We start from the raw sequence: 24,144 nt of genomic DNA on the forward strand, positions 1-24,144 counted from the left end.
CCCCCCCCCCCCGAACTTATTTTATAAAAAAATTTATCTACGTTGCACTGCCTTGTGGTCCCACGTATGCTGACAAATTTTCAATGACAGTGTCACGTAGGTCGAAAAGGGGTTGAAAATTATTTATAAAATAAGTTTTGGGGGTAATAGGACCTTAGTAAAGTATAAGTGTGTCTCTGAAATTTAGAGCATAGGTTTGGGAATACTTGTACATTTTTCCTTAAATTTTAGAAGTAAAAGTCTCTGATCGACACTACTTTTTGCAGATTCGGTGAGAAGAAAATATTTCAATTAAGAATTCTTTAATATCAAATCAAATGAAAAGTAAATAAAAACAAAATTTCTAATTAAAAGTAACACAATGCAAAATGTTGTTGCTAAAAAAATCACAATATTATTTTAGAGGGAAAAGGTCAAAATTAGCCTTCAACTTTGTTTTATTAGTTAACTTTACCCCTACCGTTAAAAACACGTTATTTTTACCCCTGCCGTTAATAAATTAACACATATACCCCTCCTTGGATGGAAAGCCCCAAATTAATTAAAATTGTCTAATTTTACTTAAATTACCCAATTTAAACTCGATCCGACTCACTTAATAATATAACCCATTTCCTTTACCCAAATCAACTTTATTTTTCCACCACCACCAAAGCCACCACCCTCTCCAAGATCTCCTTCACCACCATCGTCGAGAGTGATGAAAAAATCAATTTTTTTGCAATTGGTGAAACTTCCGGAATAGGATGTAATTAACTCAAATGAATGAGATCTTCTGTACTTTATACATTTAAATACTACAAATAAATATATTCACTCAATATGGGTTGATTAATAGAAGGGGAAATTATGCGGTTAGCAAACATATACTAGTTAATTAACTAATATAGCCACAATTTGCATTAATTATAATTCGAAACTTACTTCTAGCTATAATTACATTCCTCTTTCTCACTTCTCTCCTCTCTCCCCAAATCTCGCTCGCTTATCTTATTTTCTCTTGTCTTTTTCAGTCATCACTCCCTCTTCTCCCTCCTTAGTCTCTCTCTCAATTCTCTTCTGCCATTCTCTCTCGCTTTATACAAACACAAATTATTTTTTGATAAAATTACAGAAATACACACATTTTATTTCACTTATTTCCCATTATTTTTAAAAATCTCCAAAATTTCTTATTTCTTTAATGTATTCGAGCTGCATATTAATGTATGCGATCCATTATTTAATGTATCTGAGCTATATATTATGTATTCGAGCTTGTTTTTAATGTATTCGAACTACATATTAATGTATACGAGCCATTATTTAATGCATTCCAACTATATATTAATGTATCCAAGCTTTAATTATTATATTCATTTTTTATTTTAAAAAATTAATGTAATTATAAACTTAATCGAGATAGATTGTAATTTCATATCAAAACAATGACATTTATGTAATTTAAGTTTTTTTGTTAGATTATTTGTTGGGCTTTTTTAGCCCAAAGTTTTGAATGATTTGTCTTTTTTTTTATGAATAAATAGGTCTTAGTCCAAATTTATTTTTTATTTTTTTTTTAAAAAAAAATTTCCCAAAATGTTGTGTTTTTTTTCAACTTTCTTCCCTCTTCACCAATTCTTCTCCTTTATCTCATCCTCTCAGCTAATTATTACTTTCTTTATGTGTTCTTGATTGATGGAACTCGATTTTCTCTCAGTACATATGCGTAATCCACCGTTTATTAGAGGCGTTTTTTCAAGTTTTTATCATATGCCTAGAATTCGTTTGATAATATGTCCCAATGAACCTCAACTTAGTAAAGTTCCATTCTTTACATCTATCCATAGCTGTTTCTCATGTACTGCTGTAGTACAAGTAGTAGAAACCCCAACAGTTGAAAAAGAAACAATCTTTCAAGATTCTGATGGGGGTAGGAGGTTGAGTACTAAACAGTTGAAATATGGTGCTAAGAAGAGGTTTGTTGAAAAAAAAACAATCTTTCAAGATTCTGAGGGGTATAGGAGGTTGAGTGCTAAAGAGTTGAAATATGGTGTTGAGAAGGGGTTAGCTGAAAAGGGCGATGGTGGGTTTTTGATTAAGGAGAAGAAAAGGGGGATTAAATGGTATTCTGAAATGTTTAAAGATTATGCTGGTAAGTTATGTTTGAAGGAAGGTAAAGCTTTACATGGTGAAATGATAAGGAGTGGGGTTGAACCTGATTCACATTTATGGGTTTCTTTGATTAATTTCTATTCGAAATGTGGGGATTTAGTTTTCGCGGAGAATGTGTTTGATTTAATTCCAAGCAGAGATGTTGTGTCGTGGACAGCGTTGATAGCAGGGTTTATAGCTCAAGGTTATGGAAGTAAAGGGATTTGTTTATTTTGTGATATGAAGGGAGAAGATATTAGGCCTAATGAGTTCACTTTGGCAACAGTTTTAAAGGGTTGTTCAATGTGTTTAGATTTGGAGTTTGGGAAACAACTACATGCTGTAGTTGTTAAAGGTGCAGCCTTTTCAGATGTTTATGTTGGTTCTGCTCTTGTTGATTTGTATGCTAAATGTTGTGAATTAGAATCGGCTGTTAAAGTTTTCTTTTCCATGCCGGAGCAGAATTCAGTATCGTGGAATGTTTTACTTAATGGGTATGTGCAGGCTGGTCAAGGAGAGGAGGCTCTAAAATTGTTTTTGAAGATGTCGGATTCAGAGACGAGGTTTAGTAATTATACCCTATCTACCATTTTAAAGGGTTGTGCGAATTCAGTTAACCTGAAAGCTGGTCAAGTTATCCACTCAATGTTGGTCAAAATTGGGTCTGAAATCGATGATTTTACAAGCTGTAGTCTTCTAGATATGTATAACAAATGTGGTCTTCAAGATGATGCCCTGAAAGTGTTTTTAAGGACCAAAAATCATGACATTGTGGCATGGACTGCAATGATCAGCGGACTCGATCAGCAAGGACAGAAGAGAGAAGCTATTCATCTTTTTTGCTTGATGATGCATTCAGGTTTGAGGCCTAATCAATTTACACTGGCTAGTGTTGTTAGTGCAGCGGCTGATTCGGTGGATATAAGGTGTTGCAAAAGTATTCATGCTTGTGTTTACAAATTTGGTTTTGACTCAGAAGAGTGTGTCAGTAATGCATTGATTGCAATGTACATGAAATTTGGTTCAGTTTTGGATGGGCATCATATATTTTCTTCTTTGAGTAATAGGGATATAATTTCGTGGAACTCACTTTTGTCTGGATTCCACGATAATGAAACTTCTTATGAAGGGCCTAAAATCTTCAGGCAGTTGCTTGTTGAAGGTTTGAAGCCAAATATTTACACGCTCATCAGCAATTTGAGATCTTGTGCAAGCCTCTTAGATGCCAGTCTAGGGAAACAAGTGCATGCCCATGTAGTTAAAGCTGACCTTGGTGGCAATATATATGTAGGAACTGCTCTGGTTGATATGTATGCCAAGTGTGGGCAGTTGGATGATGCAGAATTGATCTTTTATAGATTGAGTGAAAAAGACGTCTTCACTTGGACAGTGGTCATTTCAGGTTATGCGCAGTCTGATCAAGGAGAAAAGGCTTTCCGATGCTTCAATCAGATGCAAAGGGAAGCTATTAAACCCAATGAGTTCACTCTTGCTAGCTGTCTAAAAGGTTGTTCACGTATAGCCAGCCTAGACAATGGGCGGCAGTTGCATTCCGTGGTAATGAAGTCTGGGCAATTCAGTGATATGTATGTAGCTAGTGCGTTGATTGACATGTATGCAAAATCTGGATGTATCAAAGATGCCGAGTCTCTGTTTCAGAGCATGGAATCTAGTGATACAGTGTTGTGGAACACAATTATATATGCCTACTCCCAACATGGACTAGATGAAGAAGCACTGAAAACATTTAGAACCATGTTAAGTGAAGGTATTCCGCCTGATGGGATTACGTTTATTGCTGTCCTCTCTGCATGCAGCCATCTGGGCCTGGTCAAAGAAGGAAGAAGGCATTTTGACTCGATAAAAAATGGCTTTGGTATCACTCCTTCAATAGAACATTATGCTTGTATGGTTGATATCCTTGGGCGTGCAGGCAAATTTACTGAAATGGAACACTTCATTGAGGGTATGGCGCTTGCTCCTGATGCCTTGATATGGGAGACTGTTCTTGGAGTCTGCAAGGCTCATGGCAATGTGGAATTGGCTGAGAAAGCTGCAAACACACTTTTCGAAATTGATCCAAAAGCAGAGTCAAGTTATATATTGTTGTCCAATATATATGCATCAAAGGGTAGATGGGCTGATGTTTCGACGGTTAGAGCACTAATGTCCAGGCAGGGTGTCAAAAAGGAACCTGGTTGTAGCTGGATTGAGATTGATAATCAAGTTCATGTCTTCTTATCTCAGGATGCTTCACATCCTAGGTTAAAGGATATCCATAAAAAGTTGGAGGAGCTGACTTCGAGAATTACTGCCGCAGGATATATTCCAAACACAAACTATGTGCTTCATAATGTCTCTGACAAAGAAAAGATAGACAACCTTTCACATCATAGTGAAAGGCTAGCTCTTGCATTTGCTCTCATGAGCAGCAGTAGGAACAGCACTATCAGGATCTTTAAAAATCTTTGCATCTGTGGAGATTGCCATGAATTTATGAAGCTGGCGTCAATTGTTACAAACCGAGAAATAGTTATTCGTGATATTAACCGCTTCCACCATTTCTTTCACGGAACATGCTCATGTAAGGACTATTGGTGATTATTGACTGGCTGACCTAGTCAGGCAAGACTATTCATGTTCCGCAGCTGCTACAAGTCAATAGTGCTCAACTGAAGTTCTAAATGCAAGTCATGACATGTCAATATGAATATATTATTGACCTCGACAGGTTATGAGGTATTTACCAAGCTTTAGTAGCTCTTGCACTTTACCCCACTTTATGGGACTACACTGGGTATGTTGTTGTTGTAGCTCTTGCATTATTATGTAGAGTATAAATGTAAGAGAAAGATCTTCGATCTATATTCATCTATTTCTATACGGGTGTTGTGGTTACTCTTACTTGTACTCATCTTTCCTTGTTATTATTACCTTCTCTTTTCACTCTAGTCTGAAAGATCTGTTGACTTGACTTTTGCAGTTAATCACCAAGCTACAGTGAAGTAAGCATTTAATTGTGAGAATTTTCTTTTTCTTTTGTTCTTATATAATATGTAGTTTCTCATACTCCTTTTTTGAGCTGATGGTCTATCGGAAACAGCCTCCCTACCCCACAAAGGTAGGGGTCAAGTCTGCATAAACCCCACTCGTGGCATTATAAAAGGTTTGTTGTTGTTGTTTGTTATATAATATGCAGTGTATTATGTCGTCCTCAGTTTCATAATATGGGCTGTCCATTCCAATTCGTCCTAGGAAATCAAATTTCTCTGTTGTTTGCTGGAAGTATCAAGCTGTTTTTGCCAAGTACCTTTTTTTAACTTTTGAAGTGATCAAAGTTACTAGATACAGAAAAACTTTGGAACTTCTATCTAGCATATCTTTACATTTGTTTGATTGAGTTTCTGCCTAGGTTAATGTTTTCCTCGGAAAAGCTTTCTAATTCGAAACAACTTTTTCTATTACCTACAGGAATAATAGCTGGATTGATAAGTTACCTGAAGGAAGGTCAATCGATTTGTGAGCACTGAAACTAGGTGTGTCAAAGCTCAGATAAACTTACTGGAGAAGGTGAAGAAACTGCTCAAGTAAATCATAGGTACACTCACTTTTCCCTTTTCTCCTGTTCCATGTTTAATCTGTACTCCACTCATTTTGGTAGCTGCAGTAATAACTGTTATCCGACCATTTTCTGTCATCCACATTGTTTATTATATGAAATGTCTCTTAATAAAGTTCTTCTTCCATCAGAAGGATGAAAAAATGACTTAACTGATATTTCTATATCATGAAATTTGGAAAAGGATATAATGATATCCAATTTGTAAGCTTAAGGCTAGTTGTTTGGTTAACCTTTTTAGCTGGGCTAACTCTTCCCCTGTAAATAACTAAGATCACTACCTGGATTTTGTCAGCTCCTTAGCTCTATAAGTTTTTTGTTCTTACTGAGCTGACAGATCCTCCTTTTGTATCGTTGCATCTACTGGATGCCTTAATGAAATCTCACTTACTTATTTCCAGTAGTAAACAAACTCCCAACTAAATATTGCACAATATTTGCCCAATCATGACTTTGAGATACTGCAAATTGATTATTCATAAATTATAATGCATTCCGTTTTCAAAAGATGAAAAAGAGAGTTCCTGCTCCCTTTTCTTATAAGAGTTGTAGAGCTAAACGGGCTTTCACCTCTTCTTAACCTGAAATGGCTGAAAAGCTAATTGGATCATGGAAAAAATCCACCCAATTCCCTTTTCATGTATGGTTACGTTATGCCACCCAAAAGAGAAGCAGTTTATTAAAGGTTCTACACTCAACGATGGCAACTAAACACTAGTGTTAGCCTGTTAGGAATAAATAAATTGTGTCCTAATCTCACACTGGTATGTGATGTGTTCAAAATACACTTGATCCGGAGATAATAGAGTTGTCTAACGAAAACGCGTGGAGTAAATAGCTGAATTTCGTTGAGTCCTATGCCATATCTTACATGTGTTACCAGTACATTATAATTATCAATACATAATCAATCTGGATCATGCAACATAAGGTTGTAAAATGACATCATCACCTCTTCTTCTACTCTGATTAGTCCATCTTTTTCCCGTCTTCTTCTACTGTTTCTTCACCCTGAACTTTTTCATTTATTCTACTCCAACTACTGATGCAAACTCTTTTTTCTGCTTATTTGCCTCTATTTTTCATTGTTTTTTTTAATCGAAGTTTGTATTTTTATTTATAGGAGGTTCAAAGTTCCGTATCACACAGGATCTACTCAGACTGCAGTAGAGCCTCTGGGAAAGAAGAGCAAGAGCATAAGGATATGCTGACGTGCCTCGCAAAGTAAGTTCGTTGTGCTTGATGGTAGTCAGATAATAGGCAAGATGGAAGAAATATCACCTCAAATGTAACTCTGACGGGATCTTATCAACCAAATAACTTCTAACAAGCTGGGAAACGAGGGATAAAATTCCAACAGGAATTGGAAAATGTAGTTTTGAAAAAACGATACAATTGGTTAACTCCGCCTAGGGACTGTATTGAAGCTTCAAGGATGGTTGAACCATTGTGTTATTAGGTGCCAAACCAGTAGCCCTGCTGTTGCACCTCACAAGAAGGCCAAGAGAGAGTCCCTCTTGCTTATCCCCATTTGTCTCGTTTGAAATCCTAACGTCTTCTTTAAGCATGGTGAGTAACCATGGTTTAAATAGTACTTGTTTGAGTTTATCATGTTCTCTTAAATGAGTAAACATCAGTTTAACTTGATGCAGCTGTGTTTGCTAAAAATGTTGTAAATCTCAGATGTTGGCAAAAGGCAATTGCAACGCAGCAGTGTATAACTATTGAGTTTTTAACACATATAGCAAAGTTTTGTCCTTTTTCTTGTTGACATTTTCACCATCTTATGCATTGTTCTGGTCCTTTTCGCCATTTTCACCGCGATAGGCATCGTTCAACTGGATTACATAAGCATATGTAACAAATTTTCTGGGCTGCTTTTATTGATGATGAAATATCTGTGTTTCTCTAGTCTCAACAGTGGCATAATTTTGAAATTGTCAGTATTTCTTGAATTATGGGCTTAGATATGATCTTTGTTTCACATTGAAACTAGACAAGTTGTGAATTTTACCAATTTCCCTAGGAGAAATCTTCTTCAAATGGGGGTCTTGACCCATGCTATGGTTAAGTTGTTTAATAAAATGAGAAAATGTGTACAAAACGACAACAATAACAATATATTCAGTGTAATTTCATACAGTGAGGTTTGAATAAAATAAGGTGAGCGTACACAGATCTATCCCGTCTTGAATTCTGTTATATAAATTTCTGACTTTGCAATAGATACTAGTCTCTAATTTATACTCTATTTTGTTTTAAAGGTACTAATACAAAATGGTATCTTTAAGCTATTTGGATAGTTTAAAAAAGGGTATTTTTGAGTAAAATTAACCTATTTCAAATAATTCCAAGATATATTTTACCTTTTCTAAAAGATGTGCACCAATACAACTTGTCATTTAGAGGGCAATTCCAAAAGAAAAAAAAAAGAAGAGAATTAACAATGTAAAAGAAAGGATAAAAAAATTTTTAATGCATTTATTTTATCCAATTTTTACCTAACAATGTAAAAGAAAGGATAAAAAAAGTTATGTAGAATTGTTCCTAATAACACTTTTACTAACTTAGCTTGATATAAAAGCACCTCTTCAGAATTAATATCCCTTGGTCCCATACTTTGTTCAACCAAATATAATTTTGAATAAATGCCAACCAAATTAATAGCCCTAGAACATAAATATCGAATAACTTTGTTCCATCGAGACTTTAGGTGAAAAAAAGTGTGTTTCTAGTTAGCTGTTCGAAAAAAGGTGCCAACACCATTTCCCAAGTGAATTTAGTGTAGGGAATAGTTTGGTCCCTACAACGACGATATATTCAGTATAATTGAAACGATAGAAAAAGAATAACAACCAATATCACCCCTACATAGGATGACATGAACAAATCGAGAACTAGTCCAAATCAACTGCAGAATTTAAAAGAGTTATCGTTCATTTCACTCCAAATGAACGAAACTCCCCTCCTTTCTTCGTTAACAAAGATGGAAAAAATGCAGGAGTATCAACTATTTGTTGTGCAACATGCCAAGACAAAGGATGAAAACACCAAGGGCAAAGATGATTTCAGACACCATAAGAAGCAATTGACGATGATTCGGATAGCACAAGAACCAGATCCATTAATCAAACAGCAGCAAGCATAGACAAGAGTTTAGAAAACGAAAAGTAGAAGAAGGTACACAATTGTGAGGTAAGAGGAGAAAAGCCTCTTCAGGCATTCAACCCCTTTACATTTTAATTCCCAACGTGACAACACAGCGGTACAATTTAGCACATAGTTGACAAGACCTATATGTTATTGCCCTTAACACTAGAAACAGGTGCCTTCGGGTGGCTGAACTAGCTTACGGTTGTGGGGAGAAGCCATTTCCTTTTTCAGTTGAGTCAGTATGTCTTCCATAGTGTACTCTCGCTGCCAATTTGCAAGCAAAGCAAACTTTTTTGGCTCCACCTGCACATTTTATACGATGGAGGGAATTGTCAACTACTTTATCGATTTACTGATTGAAAAGACAGGCATGCCACTATAAACAAGAACAAAAACATATAACATTTGGACAGTATACAAAGCATCACAGAACTAATATTATTGCAGAATTTTAAAGCATCTTTACATGTGACGAATCCTAAGCACCATTTTGCTGGTGGCTTCATATTTGTCAACAGTCCTAACTTTCACAATCATGCAAACCCCATCTACCAAAGAAATAGAATGTTATCCAAGATCTTAAGCTGCAGACACAAAAAGTTGTTGGAACAAAACATAGTAGCAACATGCATTAAGGAGAAAGGTAATCTCGAAAAAACGTTGTTTAGAATTTTGGGAGCAAAAATACCATTGAAACTAATTTGGAATATTCAACAACAAGAGCCACACCTACCTACTACTCAGACTACTTCAACTTTTTGATACAGACTTTGTCTGCATTTCAAGGAACATCTTTTTATTCCAGGGAACAAAGCATTTAGTTAGTACCTCCTGTTGGATACGAATCCTATGAGGGTATCTGGTGTTGCTCCACTTTTGTTTTTACAAGTTCCATTCTACATGTAATACCACTAAAAATATACTTGCAGTGTTGAATTCAACCACGGATGACAAAAGTTCAGATAATTTAAATTATTTTTAGCATATGAGCGACGATTCTGAAGATGCAAATTGTCACATAATAATTGCTTGATAACAAGAGCTACGATTCAAGCATTACAGCAATGTGTTGCTTACCACTCCTGTCTCATGGTTGACACATGTCATGTTAACTCGAGAGTGGAAACGCACACTTGGTGGCTTCTCCGGATAATCCTTGTCGCAAAATAGCTTCAACTGATAAATACGGCCTTCATGCACAGACTGGAAAAGAAGTAAGTTAGTCTTTAAATGTGAAAGACATAGGAACCATCAAATTGCATATAAAGTAACACTCTTAGGACTAGTGGACAAACAAATCTGTAGTCCAGGAAATTCATCAACCCATATAAATTCGAAGTAGAAAAGTGGCAGTTCATGTCTTCATGCATTCCTCTGTGAAACATAGCTAAGTGGATTTCATGCTTAAGGGACATATTGAAGAAATGATCGAATAAGTAGAAACAATTTCTAGGATTTGCATTTCATGTTATTTGTTATATCCAAATAAAGAGATGATAGGAAGTAAAAAAGAGAAAAGAACCCGTACATTGTGAGGACCAATAATGGTGCCAGTCCAAGAACGCATATAAATATCATCTCCATCATCCATACCATAGCTCACTGTCCCATCTCCAATACCCTTCTCCCCACGTTCAAGTTCCTCCAGTAATCTGAAATTGCGAGGGACTGAAAAGAAATTGAAATTTTGGTTAGTGAAATCTTCATAAAGAAAATAAAGACCAGAGCTGGGTAAAAGCTTCAAATTCCAAACAAGATTGTAGAATCTAAATGGAACAAGATTGTAGAATCTAAATGGAAAAAAGAACAATGACATTGTTACGCATTTCACTCCAAAGTAAAAAGATTATAGTAAAAAATCCCAGGTGCATTAAGTTAAGAACCCATTTGAACATGAACTAGCACATCAAACAGTCAATGATATGCTGACTTTAGGTCTACTGGTTGCTGGGAGTCTTTTGACCTTGTATAAGTTTTATAAGCCAGTAGAAATATAGAGAACTTCTGGCTTTTGAGAACCTAAATTACTGAATATTGGTTTGACATGGATCAAAATGGAGTGACATGGATAGTGAGGATTCATATAGACAATTGCAACTAGCTTGGTATTGAGGCATAGTGGTTGCTGTTTGCATAAAAAACGGAACAGTGACCACCACGATGCAGCAAAAGGGATATGGTTTGTGCAACTATTGAAGCTTTGGAAATTAAGTTAGTCCTGCAACTCTCCTATCTGTGCATGAATGGGCAGAGAAGCATAAATCATCATCATCTTCTTCTTCTTCAAACTGACGTTAAATTGAGCATTAGTTCTAAATCACAGTCCCATGATATAAAGAAAGGCAGAACAGAGATGTGTAAGCCATATTTTCCAAAGAGCAATCGATCCACAACTTAGCAAGTTGCAGTATATTGACCAGAAACTCTAAAAACTATAACCAACATATGACAACAAACAGGGATTAGGATAGAAGCAAAGTAACAACATTAATTTCCACCAAACTGCAAGGCATAAACCCTCATGTACTTGGATATATGAAACCAAAGAAATACTCATCACTGTCTTTCATTGAAGGCATTAGATCTGGAAGACCATATAAATAGCTTGGGTTTTCTCAATAGACCGAAAACTCTCTGAAACACAACTATCCAAACCATAACATCTACCTCCATATTCAAGAATCTAAAGCACAAAAGAGGATTTAAAAAACTCATCTTGATGACACAATAATTGTCATAGGTCTTTCAGAAACAACGTCTCTACCTCCACGAGGTAGTAAGGTCTGCGTACACTCTACCCTCCCCGGACCCCACCTGTGGGATTTCACTGGGTATGTTGTTGGAAGTAATTGAATGCAGCTAATTTGAAAACAAGCAAAAACAAAACCGAACACACAACCGGAACTACTTCCTAGTTAATCCTAATTAGAGAACCACAGATTAAACTCCCACAAGCCAAAGAACACATCAAATACATTGATTGAACTCCACATTCATAAATCTATACATTGATTGAGCTCCACATTCATGAATCAAAACCCACAAAAGGAACAGAAAAAAATATCATCTTGATGCTACAATCATTGTCAAATTTGCAAAAAAATTCACCCCCATCAAACTTGTTATCTAATCGAATCAATTGACAAGGCAGTTCCACAGTGATAACAACTATACAAAAAGTCCTAATCAACAAAAACTAAGACATTTGATTAAAACCCACAAGCCAATAAACACATCAAATACAAAACATGCATAAAAAAACACACCCAGAACCAGATTTGAAGGGAAAATCATGAAAATCATAACAAAGATTAAAAAAAAAGAAACAAAAGGGGTTATGGGGTTTTCAAAAAATTAACTCACCCACAACACTAGATCCTCCTGAACCAAGCGTCATGGCTGATTGATTGCTTCAGATGATTCTTTGGGGTTTATACAAATATCGATTTGATCGACAAAAAGAAGAAAAAAACCACTGAGATATTCTTGAAAAATCGATTGGAGGGTTCAAGAGAGGCAGAAGGGAATAGAAGGGGCAAAAGTATAAAAGGGGATAAAATAGATATATGATTGGTAGTGGGTAGGAAAATGCAATTGCTAAAAAAAATTCTCACATTTTTCGAGGACTCTCGACGTAACTGATAAGGTTGTATTTATCATTCGATTCATAAAAATAGTCCGTTGCATAAATATAAGGGTTTACGATTGTGTATAATATACCCTTCATGGTTCGGCTTTTTCTATGGCTCTACGCATAGCAAAAACTTTCGTGCATATCGCCTTTTTACTTCATTCGTCACGAAATACTTGTGACATTTTATTTTTCGAAATCTAGTTTGATTAATCTTCAGAGTTATATTAATTTAGGTATATGATTGGTAGTCGGTTGGAAAATGCAACTGTCTAAAAGATCTCACAGTTTTCGAGAACAGAGCTTGACGTAACCGGTAAAGTTATATCCATGATTTTAAGTCGTGAAAATAGTCTGTTGCAGAAATATATGGAATATGATTGTGCTTAATAACGTTTGGTGGTTCAGCTTTTTCCTGAACCCCACACATAGCCAAAATCTTTAGTGCATTACACTCGTCACCTTTTTACTCAATTCGTCTCAAAATACTTCTTATGATTTGCTTTTTGAAAGTCAATTTAATCAATCTTCAAAACTAAATTAAATTAGATTAATTTGAGTTTAAATATCCAAAAAAATTACAAGAAATAGTACTATATGATGCAAAACTTTCGTATTAATCTGATATAAAAGTATACATCTTTAAATATTAATCAAAATTTAAATAATTTAACCCTCAAAAAGAAAATATAATAAAGTAATTTAAGACTAAAAAAGTAATAAAAAAGAAAAAAGAAATCAATCTAAAAAGATGCATACAAAGAATATAAAAGGCATAAAGAGTGAGAGATAACTTTCTTGAAAATCATGAATAAAAAAAGACTTGAAAAGAGAAGATAGTTAAAAAAAATGGAATATAAAAAGTTGTTCCAAATGGAATAAGATATGATGTAGAGGCAATAAAATCAAACAATATGAATTGGAATGTGTTAAAAAGCATATTGCATTATTGCTTGGCAAAGAAATGACAAGGCATAAAAATTGTTGGATTTTAAAAAAGGTGTGAATGGAAAATGAAGAGTTGCGACTTTTATGAAATGTTGCGACTTTTATGAAAAGTTGCGACTTTTATGAAAAGTTATGACTTTTATGGAATGTTGTGACTTTTATGAAAGGTAACAATCTTTCTGAAAGATTGTGATTTTTCCAAAGGTTTGTGACCTTTCCGGTAAGGCACAATAAGAACTTTTTCACACTATCCTTTGTTTTTTATAAATTGAGGGATTTCCTCTCATTTTAAATAGAATTTATGGACTTCTTCTTCAACTACTAAATCTAATATTCTAAGTGTACTTTACTGTCGTTGAGTGTTTCGCTGACACAGGAGTTTTTGGTATCTATACTCTGGTGATTGAGATCATTTTACCCTGGGAGGTCATATTCCAAATCAAACCTCGGATACTAGAGAGGAATAATTTCCTTAAGGGGACACTGTGAATTCAGTGGACTTAATCTTTTTCCTATTAAAAAATTTTCTAGATTCTGGTACGTGTTTTACAAACTTTAGATTTGTGAATTAATTTCAGTTCGTCTATTCTTTTGTTTTACATTGGTTCATTAAACTTGGTAACTTCGTGTTTCTGCAAAGTTTGTTGGAATCAGTAAGATTCTTTTGACACGTATTAACAACAATTCTTATTTAAGAAAAATATTTCGTATTTTTTTTAAATCTGTTTTTGATTCTAGTTTCGCTACTAGTTTTAATTTTCTAGTTGTGAAAATGTTTTTAAACTTTGTTGTCTTACAAAGTGTTCAAAGTTTGTTCTAAGTATGTTTGGAATACAAGATGAAGAACAAAAATAATGATAGTATTTTGATTCATGAATTGTCTATTTTAAGTTTTGATTGATATACATGTATCATTTCATTTGACATATGTGATATTCAATGAACTTATTAAGTTCATAATTCATAACCAAAACAAAGAAAAAGGGGGAAACTTTTTAAATTGACTATAATTTGAGCGTGATTAGAGATCTATAATTACAGTTTGCTTAGTTACGAATTGTAGCTATATGTTTAGGGGAGGAGAGAGACAAGCGAAATTTGAGGGAGATGCGAGAGAGGTTGAGAACATGTTGTATTAGTTGTATCATGTTGGATCATCGATCATAAATAGAATTAATACAATCGTTTTGTATAAAAGTGAATATAGTTGTATAAAAATATATTATATTTAGTTACATATATATTACGAGGTGAGAGATGACCGAGATCGAGAGAGGATATTAGAGGCAAGCGAGATCAAGAGAGAAAGGAGAGAGAATGTATTGTATTCATTGTATCACAAATACAATTGATACATAATATAAATATAGTTGATAAAAAATTCAAATATATTTGTTTAAAAACAATTGATATAAAATACAAATCTCTTAAATATATTTGATAAAATACAATTGATACATAATACATTTGATAAAAGAGGATGGATACATATTGTATTCATTATATCAAGTTTTATGACAAATACAATTGATTTGTATAAGATAAAATATGATTGTATCATATTGTATTAATCAACACAATTTATATCGACAAATACACTTGGCAGAATACAAATTTTCATACTACAATTAATACAAAATACGTATACAATGGATACATAATATAAATACATTTGATATATAATACGAAATACAATTCTCATATTATGGTGCAGCTGTTTGGGATGGAGAGAGAGAGAGAGAGAGAGAGGAGGGAAGGGGACAATGGGAGGAGAGATGAATTTGCTATAAAATCCTACCTATAGCTACGAATTGTAATTATTTAAACTATAGTTGTTTATCATATATACATATCATATGGTTGTACTGGTGTGTAAGTTAACCTTTAAAATGGCTATAGTTTGAGCTTAATTAGAGATCTATAATTATATTTACTAAGTTACGAATTGTAACTACATGTTTGGGGAAGGAGAGAGACAAGCGAGACTATGAGAGGAGGAAGAAAGACGAGCAAGATTAAGAGAGGGAGGAGTGATGGAAGAGAAATCTAGGAGAGAAAAGAGAGGCTAGAGAGGTTAAATATTGTTGTATTCATGGTAATAGGTTGTATATACCACGAATACAATCGATACAAATGTTTGTACCAAAATGAAAAAAAATTGTATCAAAATATTGTATTTAGCTATATATTAGGAGGAGAGAGCAGAGTGACATAGAGAGAGGACATATGATGAATACATGTTGTGTTAATTATATCACGAATACAATTAATACAAAATAAAAATACAATTGATATAAGATACAAATATCGTTGTCTAACTACAATTGATATAAAATCCAAATCTCTCACCTATATTTTCATTGAATACAATTGATACATAATACGTTTGACAAAGAGAATCAATGCATATTGTATTCGTTATATCAAGTTTTATCACGAGTATATTGATTTGTATCATATACCAAAATAATTGTATCAATTGTATTTACAAACACAATTTATATCAACGAATATAATTGGCAAAATATGATTAATATTAAATACGTATATATTTGATATATAATACAAATACAGTTAATATGAAATACAAATACATTAAATATAAAATACAATTGTCATATTCTGTTATTCTTTTTTTTTTTATGATGTAGTTGCTTGGGATGGCGATAGAGAGGGAGGTGTTATAAAACCCTATCTATAGGTAATTATTTAAGTTAAAGTGATTTATCGTAAATATATATCACATGTTTGTCTTGTTATATTAAAGTATGATTATTTAAATTAAAGTGATTTACCGTACAAGAAATAATACATAGTAATAGAAATCGAAGATCAAAAAACTATAAGAGTACTGCCACAACTACTAGTATGTTTATGTAAGCTAAAGTTATATCATATCTTATCGAATCACCTCTATCTCATCTACAATACTTCTTCAGTATACCTCTATCAATTTCTTGAAAAAGATTCTATGGTTCTAACTCGTATCTTTATTTAATATTTTATCAACTTATTACTTATAGAATTATGTTAACATTTCATAAAATAATTGTCTCACTGAAAATAATGTTTTTTAACATTGAGTTGATAAAATCTTACCTAAAACTAAAAACCTAAAAAACAATATTAAATACTAATAATTTTATCTAAATAGTATAAAAAAATAATTTTTAAATAAATACGTATACAAAATTTATTTATATTTTAGGCCTAAAATTAAAAATTTCCTTTAGACCTCCAATTACGTCAATCTTTGTTAAAATCACATGTATAATGAAAAACATAGTAAGAATTTTAGCTTGACATAATATTTGCATCCATATGTAGAATTAACATAGTATCCATCAAAAAGTATTACATGATTTCTTGGAATTTAAGAGGCTGTTTTTTAGTCAAAATAAGTAACATCCAACAAGAAGTCCTTTTTAAAAAAAGAATCATTTTTTATAATCGTAATATTTGAGTCAGTTTTTATGCATCACGATTAATTTCACGAGAGGTATTGTTAGCTCTATCATTTAAAAAAACTGGTGGGAAGTTTGGGAATTAGAGTATGTTTATGTGCCAACAATATGATGAGTTCACCTCTTTCTCAATTTATGGTATAGTTTTCTATTATTTGATTTACATAAGCATACAGTTGCTTGTTGTATGTTGTTCACTACTACCATCTTGCTTATGTATATGAAAGTCATTTTCTTATGATCTATAGGTTCGATTCGTGGAGTTATCACTATGACGACATTAAAATATTCAGTGTAATTTTATAAGTAAAGTCTGAAGAAGATAAAATGTATATAGATTTTATATCTATCTTTGCAGGATTGAAATGTTGTTTTTGATAGACCCTCGACTTTAAATAAAAAGAAAAAGAGGAAAACATAGCAAGTTGCAAAGATATACAATTAAGACAAAATAAGAGGATACAAAACAAATGAAACAACAAATAGTAATAAACACCGAAAAAAAGGAAGCTACACAAATTACTAAATAATTCTACTAATAAAGAGAAGTGGAGAGGAGACTATTAGTCCCTTACATGTCCCACACGAAGCGCGCGATAACACTCAATTTCCTAAATAACCTTCCTCTTACCCTAATCATATCTAGGGTTATGTCTTCAGTTAATTGAGATATACCGTGGTACACCTTGTCGTGTTACCTCTACTGATGTGCCTATATCATACGACTTGAGGTTTAGCCCTTCCCTCGACCCTACAAACGCGGAATGCTTCATACATCCCCATTACCCTACTATTTTGGTGTTTCATGTTTTAAGTTTTCAGTTTTCTTTTTTGATTTTCCATTTGGTGATTGGAGTCTGAATCAAAGCTCCAACTAAATCTTGATTACGTACTGCAGGGTCCATCTGATAATAACGTTTTCAACATGATTTTATTTGATTTAAAACTTAAACTCGAAATCTCTGAATAAGTGCAAAACAGTCTCACCACGTATCACATCATATCACTAAATTCATACTCACTAAATGATGTACGTCATGATATTGATGGTGCAACCAGCTATACCCAAACCTGCCTTTCTTCTCTTTTGTTTTTGTTCAATTAAAAGTGAGAGGATGGAGTTTTGTAATTTTTGGCTATTTTTTTATGTTTGAATTAATTCTATCTTTACATTTTGTTTTTATTTATAATGGTGTTCGAATCAGTTTGTGATTATATCTGACTAGTTTTGTATTTTTAATAATCATGATATTAGAATGTATATATCGATTAAATTTTGTGTTTTTAAAATAATCATAATATTTGAATCAGTTTATACGTACATCGATTAATTATTTTACGAGTTATTTATCATCTCTTATCAATACGTACATCAGGTCATGACTCAATTCACTAAGACTTAGAGAAATTAAAACAAATCATCTAAGGTAATGCTAAATTTGCCCCATTTTGATTTCTTCTCCGATCACCTATCTTGACACATAAATTTATATGTTCGTATCATAATATCTCATGGAACTATACTCAATTAAATTAAATTTCTAAAGAACTTGAGTCTCACTAGGCATAACTCCGAATATTAAAAAATAAATAGAAAATGATCAAAATTATTTCTGAATTATGCGAAATATACCACTTATACCCTCTGTTACTTTTTGAGATAAAAACTTTCCCGTCGTTATCCTAAAAGACCACAAAATATCCTCAAGATTAACGATCTAAATTTTTAATAATGTGGTCAGTCAAGTGAAACTAATTCCTTCACCTAAGCGTTGCCAGCCAGGATCCCTATTGAATTGTGAGATCACTAATACTGATAATATTACAATAACGACGTAACATTAACTAATTCCTTCACCTAAGCGTTTACAGAATATATTATTTTAATTAAAATTAAGAATATTTTCAAAATTAAAGTATACTTTAAATAAATGGAGCTTTGCATGTGTATGAGTTAAAGAAGGGGTGGGAAAAAGGTGAAAGAGAGTTAAATTCAGAATTGAATAAGGTAACATGGAAGGAAGGAAAAATGTCCTATTTGGGAAAGGCAATAAAATAGGTTATTTAGTGAAAAAAATATTTGAAAATAAACGAAAAAGGAAATCACAAAAAAAAAAAGGGCTAATAGTATTTTATTTGGTTCTTTAATTATTGATAATTCTGATTTTAAGTATGTTTCTTCTGTTGTAATCTATGTGATGATAATTAATTTGATACAAAGTGAATAAATTTTTTATTGTGATTTGGTGTTAGTTTCATATTAGTTATACGCGTTACTAAAATAATGATCTTAAATTAATTTAATATACAAAATCAAGAGATAAATTAATTATTTTTATTAATAATAGGCTATTTAGTGAGGAAGATGTTTAAAAATAAGCCAAAAAGGAAATTAAAAATAAAAATAATTTATTGCTAAGCTAATAATAGTATTATTTTGTTATTCAATTATTGATAATTCTGATTTTTATTTTGTGATATTTCCTTGATTTTATAAAAAGTTTAATATTATTTTTATGATTTCAAATTAGTCATAAATATTTGTGAGACAATAAAAAATAAAAAGTAAGTATTTAAAAGTTAAAGTGGTACTTACTCAGTCCCATATTCATTGTACACATTACAAAAATAGTTATCTTAAATTATTTGTGTATTTACAAAATTGTCAAGACAGAGTTAATTTTTTTTTTTCGTTTTACCCTTATAATTAATTTTTTATACGTAAAAATAAGTTTGTAAAGTTCTAAAATAATTTTAAAAAATAAATTAGTAAAAATCTTAATTTTTACTTATTTACAATTTATTAAAAAGTATAAAAAATGGACAACTAATAAAGAATTGAAAATATTAAATATAAAAATGTGCAATATTTTTTTACACTGACTAAAAAAATTTACATTAATTGAGTCAGAGTATTTTGACAAATACATTTCACCTATAATTAATTAAATTGTGTTCATTTGATGTCTTTGCTTATAAATATATATCTACAATTTACTATGACTATTAATTGTCAGTATCACTTTAATATCCACATATTATGTTAGGTTTGTGCAATTACTCTATATTTGACAGTAATATAACTTTGAAATAAATCAAATATAATATACTTTATATTAAGATAAAAAAAAATATATAATTAATTAATTAAAAATTATATATAATGAGTCACATATCGCAAAAATTAAAATAAAAAATCACTAATAATGACATACTAAATTGATACCATAAATGAATTTGAAAAAAGATAGATAGGTTTGTGCAATTACTCTATATTTGAGAGTAATATAACTTTGAAACAAATCAAATATAATAGGGAAAAGAGTCTGATATACCCCTCAACTTTGTTATTTAGAGCTGATATACCCCTTGTTATGAAAGTGGCTTATATATATCCCTACTTATAAACAAATGACTCACATATACCCTTTTCCTATAACGGAAATGAAAAAAAAGATAATTTTAATCTAACTTTTTGTTATTTTTTTCTATAATATATAATCTTATATGAGTAAATTTAATCCTTGTCAAACATATTTTTTTGACTTTTTTTTTGTATTTCAATGACTAATTTGGAATTATTATTTTGATAATCAAATTTATTTATGTTTCACTAATATTCTTGTAAAACTTATTGTAGATGACCAAATTTTTTTCTTCGAATACAAAAATAAAATTACAATATAAACAAAAAAATAGTTTAAATTTTTTTTCTTTAAACAAAGGAATGAAAGAAAAAAATAAAATAAGCATAAGAAACTCAAATAATTATAATAAAGAAGTCAAAAATTAATTTATGTATTAAAAAATTAAAATATACCTTGAACTTTGATAGAAGAATCATAAATACCCCTAAATAATTTTTAAAAAAAATTAAAAGTGATAAATATAAATTTAAAACTATTTTTTTAACTTCCGTTAAATGAAGGGTATATGTGAGTCATTTTATAACGGCAGGGGTATATGTGAGTCGTTTGTATAACGGTAAGGGCATATATGAGCCACTTTTACAACGAGGAATATATCCGCTCCAAATGATAAATATCAGACCCTTTTCCCAATATAATATACTTTATATTAAGGTATAAAAAAACACATATTTTAATTAATTAAAAATTATATAATGAGTCACATATAGCAAGAATCAAAATAAGAACTCACTAATAATGACATACCATAAATGAATTTGAAAAAAGGTAGTTAGGTTTATGCAATTACTCTATATTTGAGAGTAATATAACTTTAAAACATATCAAATATAATATACTTTATATTAAGGTATAAAAAAGCACATATTTTAATTAATTAAAAATTATAAAATGAGTCACATATCGCAATAATCAAAATAATAACTCACTAATAATGACATACCAAATTGATACCATAAATGAATTTGAAAAAAGATAGTTAGGTTTGTGCAATTACTCTATATTTGAGAGTAATATAACTTTAAAACAAATCAAATATAATATACTTTATATTAAGGTATAAAAAAATATATATTTTAATTAATTAAAAATTATATATGACGAATCAAATATCGCAGGAATCAAAATAAGAACTCACTAATAATGACATACCAAATTGATACCATAAATGAATTTGAAAAAAGATAGTTAGGTTTGTGCAATTGCTCTATATTTGAGAGTAATATAACTTTGAAACAAATCAAATATAATATACTTTATACTTTATATTAAGGTATAAAAAAACATATTTTAATTAATTAAAAATTATATAATGAGTCACGTACCGCAAGAATCAAAATAATAACTCACTAATAATGACATACCAAATTAATACCACAAATGAATTTGAAAAAAGATAGTTAGGTTTGTGCAATTACTCTATATTTGAGAGTAATATAACTTTAAAACAATTCAAATATAATATATTTTATATTAAGATATAAAAAACCCATATTTATGACGAGTTAAATATCGCAAGAATCAAAATAAAAACTCACTAATAATGACATATCAAATTGATACCATAAATGAAGTTGGAAAAAAATAAAATAAAAACGTAGGAGATGAAAAGATTATTTCCGATATAAATAATAATTATATATTATTTTCCAACAAAAAATTAAAAGAAGGTTTAATTGAATATGGTAGTAGTCTAGTAGAAGATGAACACAAACATTTAATTTGTATTTATCATATGACGTAAAGGCCTCATTATTCTCAACTGTCTCAATTACTATTTGCATTTATTTGATTTTATTAATTGTTCTCTCAATCAAATATATATGAAATATAATTGCTATCCTCTTGTTTTTTTAATGCTCTAACTACCCAACCTCAACATATTTCAAGTTACCAATATTACCCTTTTTTTTCTAATGCATTAATATAAACGTCGTTAATAAATAAACGTATTTTTTAATGTGATTTTTAGCTGATATTCATGTCTTTCAATTTGGATAATAGTATAAAGTTGAACAGATAGACACACGTCCAACATGACAATTCACTCGAACTGATTTCTATTATTATCATGTAGAACGAGTGTGTATATGTGTTTATGTTTATACAAATTTAAATGTCTATCTGCACAAAGTCAAAATTCAACGACATAGATAATAGTTAATGTCAAATTAAAAGACACGTCTATATATCATTCTAGGTCTTTACCTAAAATAGTTAAAACATCACATACATATACATAGCCTATGTATCATCACATTGATTATTTGGATTTATAACAATTTAGTCTTTGAACTACTTTGAATTAAACCCTTTAATATATCCTCTTAATACACACCATGTTCCTTTTTCTCTTTTTTAAATTCGATGTTTGATATCTTCTTTTAAGTTTCGAGATTTTTCGTTTTATTTCAGAGCTCAATTCCGAATAAATATTCTTCTCCATCCCAACTCAATTTATGGTGGGGTACATAATAGTACTATGACATTGTTACTATCACTTTAGGTAACTCGAATCTTAGCCCACATAAAAAATTTGATGAACAAAATACACTAGAAACTCTCTGTCTTAGTGGTCAATTCATCAAGTCAATTGTCAAAGTGTAATTCACTTTACAATATGCCCAAGAGGAAAACAAAAGCCAATAGTGGTATAGTTATTAATACTCCCAAATATTAGCCATTCATCAAGGAAAAAATATAATTTTGTCCATATTACTCGAATTTTTTAAAAATGTTACGATAACATCTGATCCTTCTAACACGATTGCGACCACATTATTATTAGAGGGTCAAAGTTTACAAGAATGTCCTTTTGCACTCTACTTTGCCAAAGAGAAGTTGCAATACCTCTATTTTTTTTCTATACTAAACAAAAAAAAGGAAAATGCACAAGTACCTCCTCAACTTATGTCCAAAATCACAGAGACACAATTATACTATACTAAGATCCTTTACCCCTGAACTTATTTTATAAGTAATTTTCTACCCCTTTTCGACCTACGTGGCACTATCTTGAGAAAAAACAGCGTTAGGCCCACAAGATGGTGTCACGTAGGCCAAAAAAGGATAGAAAATTATTAATAAATTAAGTGTGTCTCTAAGATTTCGGGCATAAATTGAGGGAATACTTATCCCAAAAAACAATCTAGAAGTTTCTAAATTGCTTGTTAAACTAACATTTTCCCTTTCAAGAGATTAATAATTGACAAATTAAGATCAACTTACAATGCTAATGTGTCATGCTCTAATTGGACAATAACTAAAAAGTCATTGTAAATGAATGAAATTTTCCACCTAATATTTTTTCTCTTTTTCTTTTTCTTCATAAGAAAAATGTGGACACTTTTAGTTGGTCCATTTACAAAGTCTTCTCTTCTTCTGAAAAAAAAAAAGTAACATTCCTTAAAACTCACTAACCCCACAACTACTACAAAAGGAATCAACAGACAGACACACTTTCCTTTTTAGTCTGTTTAAAAACGAACATTATTTTATCGTAATAAGAAACAATTTAACTTCAAAATTTCACTTTTACCCTTAATGAAACAATTCCGGATCATATTTTTTTAGATCAAAAGTTTTACTTTAAATAGCGAGTCAGGTCAAACAGCGCCACATGAAATGGATTAACAAACAAAATAGTACTAATTAAGCTCCAAATCCCCATTTCTAATTTTCATCATATGGCTAAAATTTCAAAGTCAAAATGGAGCTCAAGTAGTGCTATTTATAGAAAACTAAAAACAAACAGAGGAAGACAGGGGT

The 24,144-nt window shown here is 31.3% G+C and overlaps 2 protein-coding genes across 5 annotated transcripts; one reads left to right on the forward strand and one right to left on the reverse strand.

The window, feature by feature from the left end:
- Positions 1–1,554: 1,554 nt before the first annotated feature.
- Positions 1,555–7,523, forward strand: LOC107005998 (pentatricopeptide repeat-containing protein At3g24000, mitochondrial-like). Of its 4 annotated transcripts, none has more exons than XM_015204663.2 (5): positions 1,555–4,872; positions 5,117–5,152; positions 5,237–5,299; positions 5,605–5,731; positions 6,876–7,523. In XM_015204663.2, exon 1 carries the CDS (start codon positions 1,678–1,680, stop codon positions 4,732–4,734), a length of 3,057 nt encoding a protein of 1,018 aa, XP_015060149.1. In that variant the 5' UTR covers positions 1,555–1,677; the 3' UTR covers positions 4,735–4,872; positions 5,117–5,152; positions 5,237–5,299; positions 5,605–5,731; positions 6,876–7,523. The 4 variants fall into 4 exon arrangements, with proteins under 4 accessions (XP_015060149.1, XP_015060133.1, XP_015060120.1 ...); XM_015204647.2 differs by having other exon boundaries at positions 5,117–5,138; XM_015204634.2 differs by having other exon boundaries at positions 5,117–5,299.
- A 1,307-nt stretch (positions 7,524–8,830) lies between these two features.
- Positions 8,831–12,442, reverse strand: LOC107008372 (ubiquitin-conjugating enzyme E2 variant 1D). Its single transcript, XM_015207381.2, has 4 exons — positions 12,269–12,442; positions 10,434–10,573; positions 9,983–10,108; positions 8,831–9,208 (listed from the first exon to the last, which is right to left on the reverse strand). The coding sequence occupies exons 1-4, from the start codon at positions 12,300–12,302 to the stop codon at positions 9,068–9,070; spliced, it is 441 nt and encodes a 146-aa protein (XP_015062867.1). The 5' UTR covers positions 12,303–12,442; the 3' UTR covers positions 8,831–9,067.
- Between the last annotated feature and the right edge of the window lie 11,702 nt (positions 12,443–24,144).

Source organism: Solanum pennellii, chromosome 1 (genome assembly GCF_001406875.1).
Source record: "Solanum pennellii chromosome 1, SPENNV200".
Lineage (NCBI taxonomy): Eukaryota > Viridiplantae > Streptophyta > Magnoliopsida > Solanales > Solanaceae > Solanum > Solanum pennellii.

Bases quoted from the DNA above. Each gene is read 5' to 3' on its own strand.
- LOC107005998 (XM_015204634.2), top strand. From the start codon at position 1,678: ATGGAACTCGATTTTCTCTCAGTACATATGCGTAATCCACCGTTTATT.
- LOC107008372 (XM_015207381.2), bottom strand. From the start codon at position 12,302: ATGACGCTTGGTTCAGGAGGATCTAGTGTTGTGG. The intron at 10,574-12,268 runs GTGAGTTAATTT...ATTTCTTTTCAG, and splicing joins AGGAGGATCTAGTGTTGTGG to TCCCTCGCAATTTCAGATTA. The intron at 9,209-9,982 runs GTAAGCAACACA...TAAAATGTGCAG, and splicing joins TCAACCATGAGACAGGAGTG to GTGGAGCCAAAAAAGTTTGC.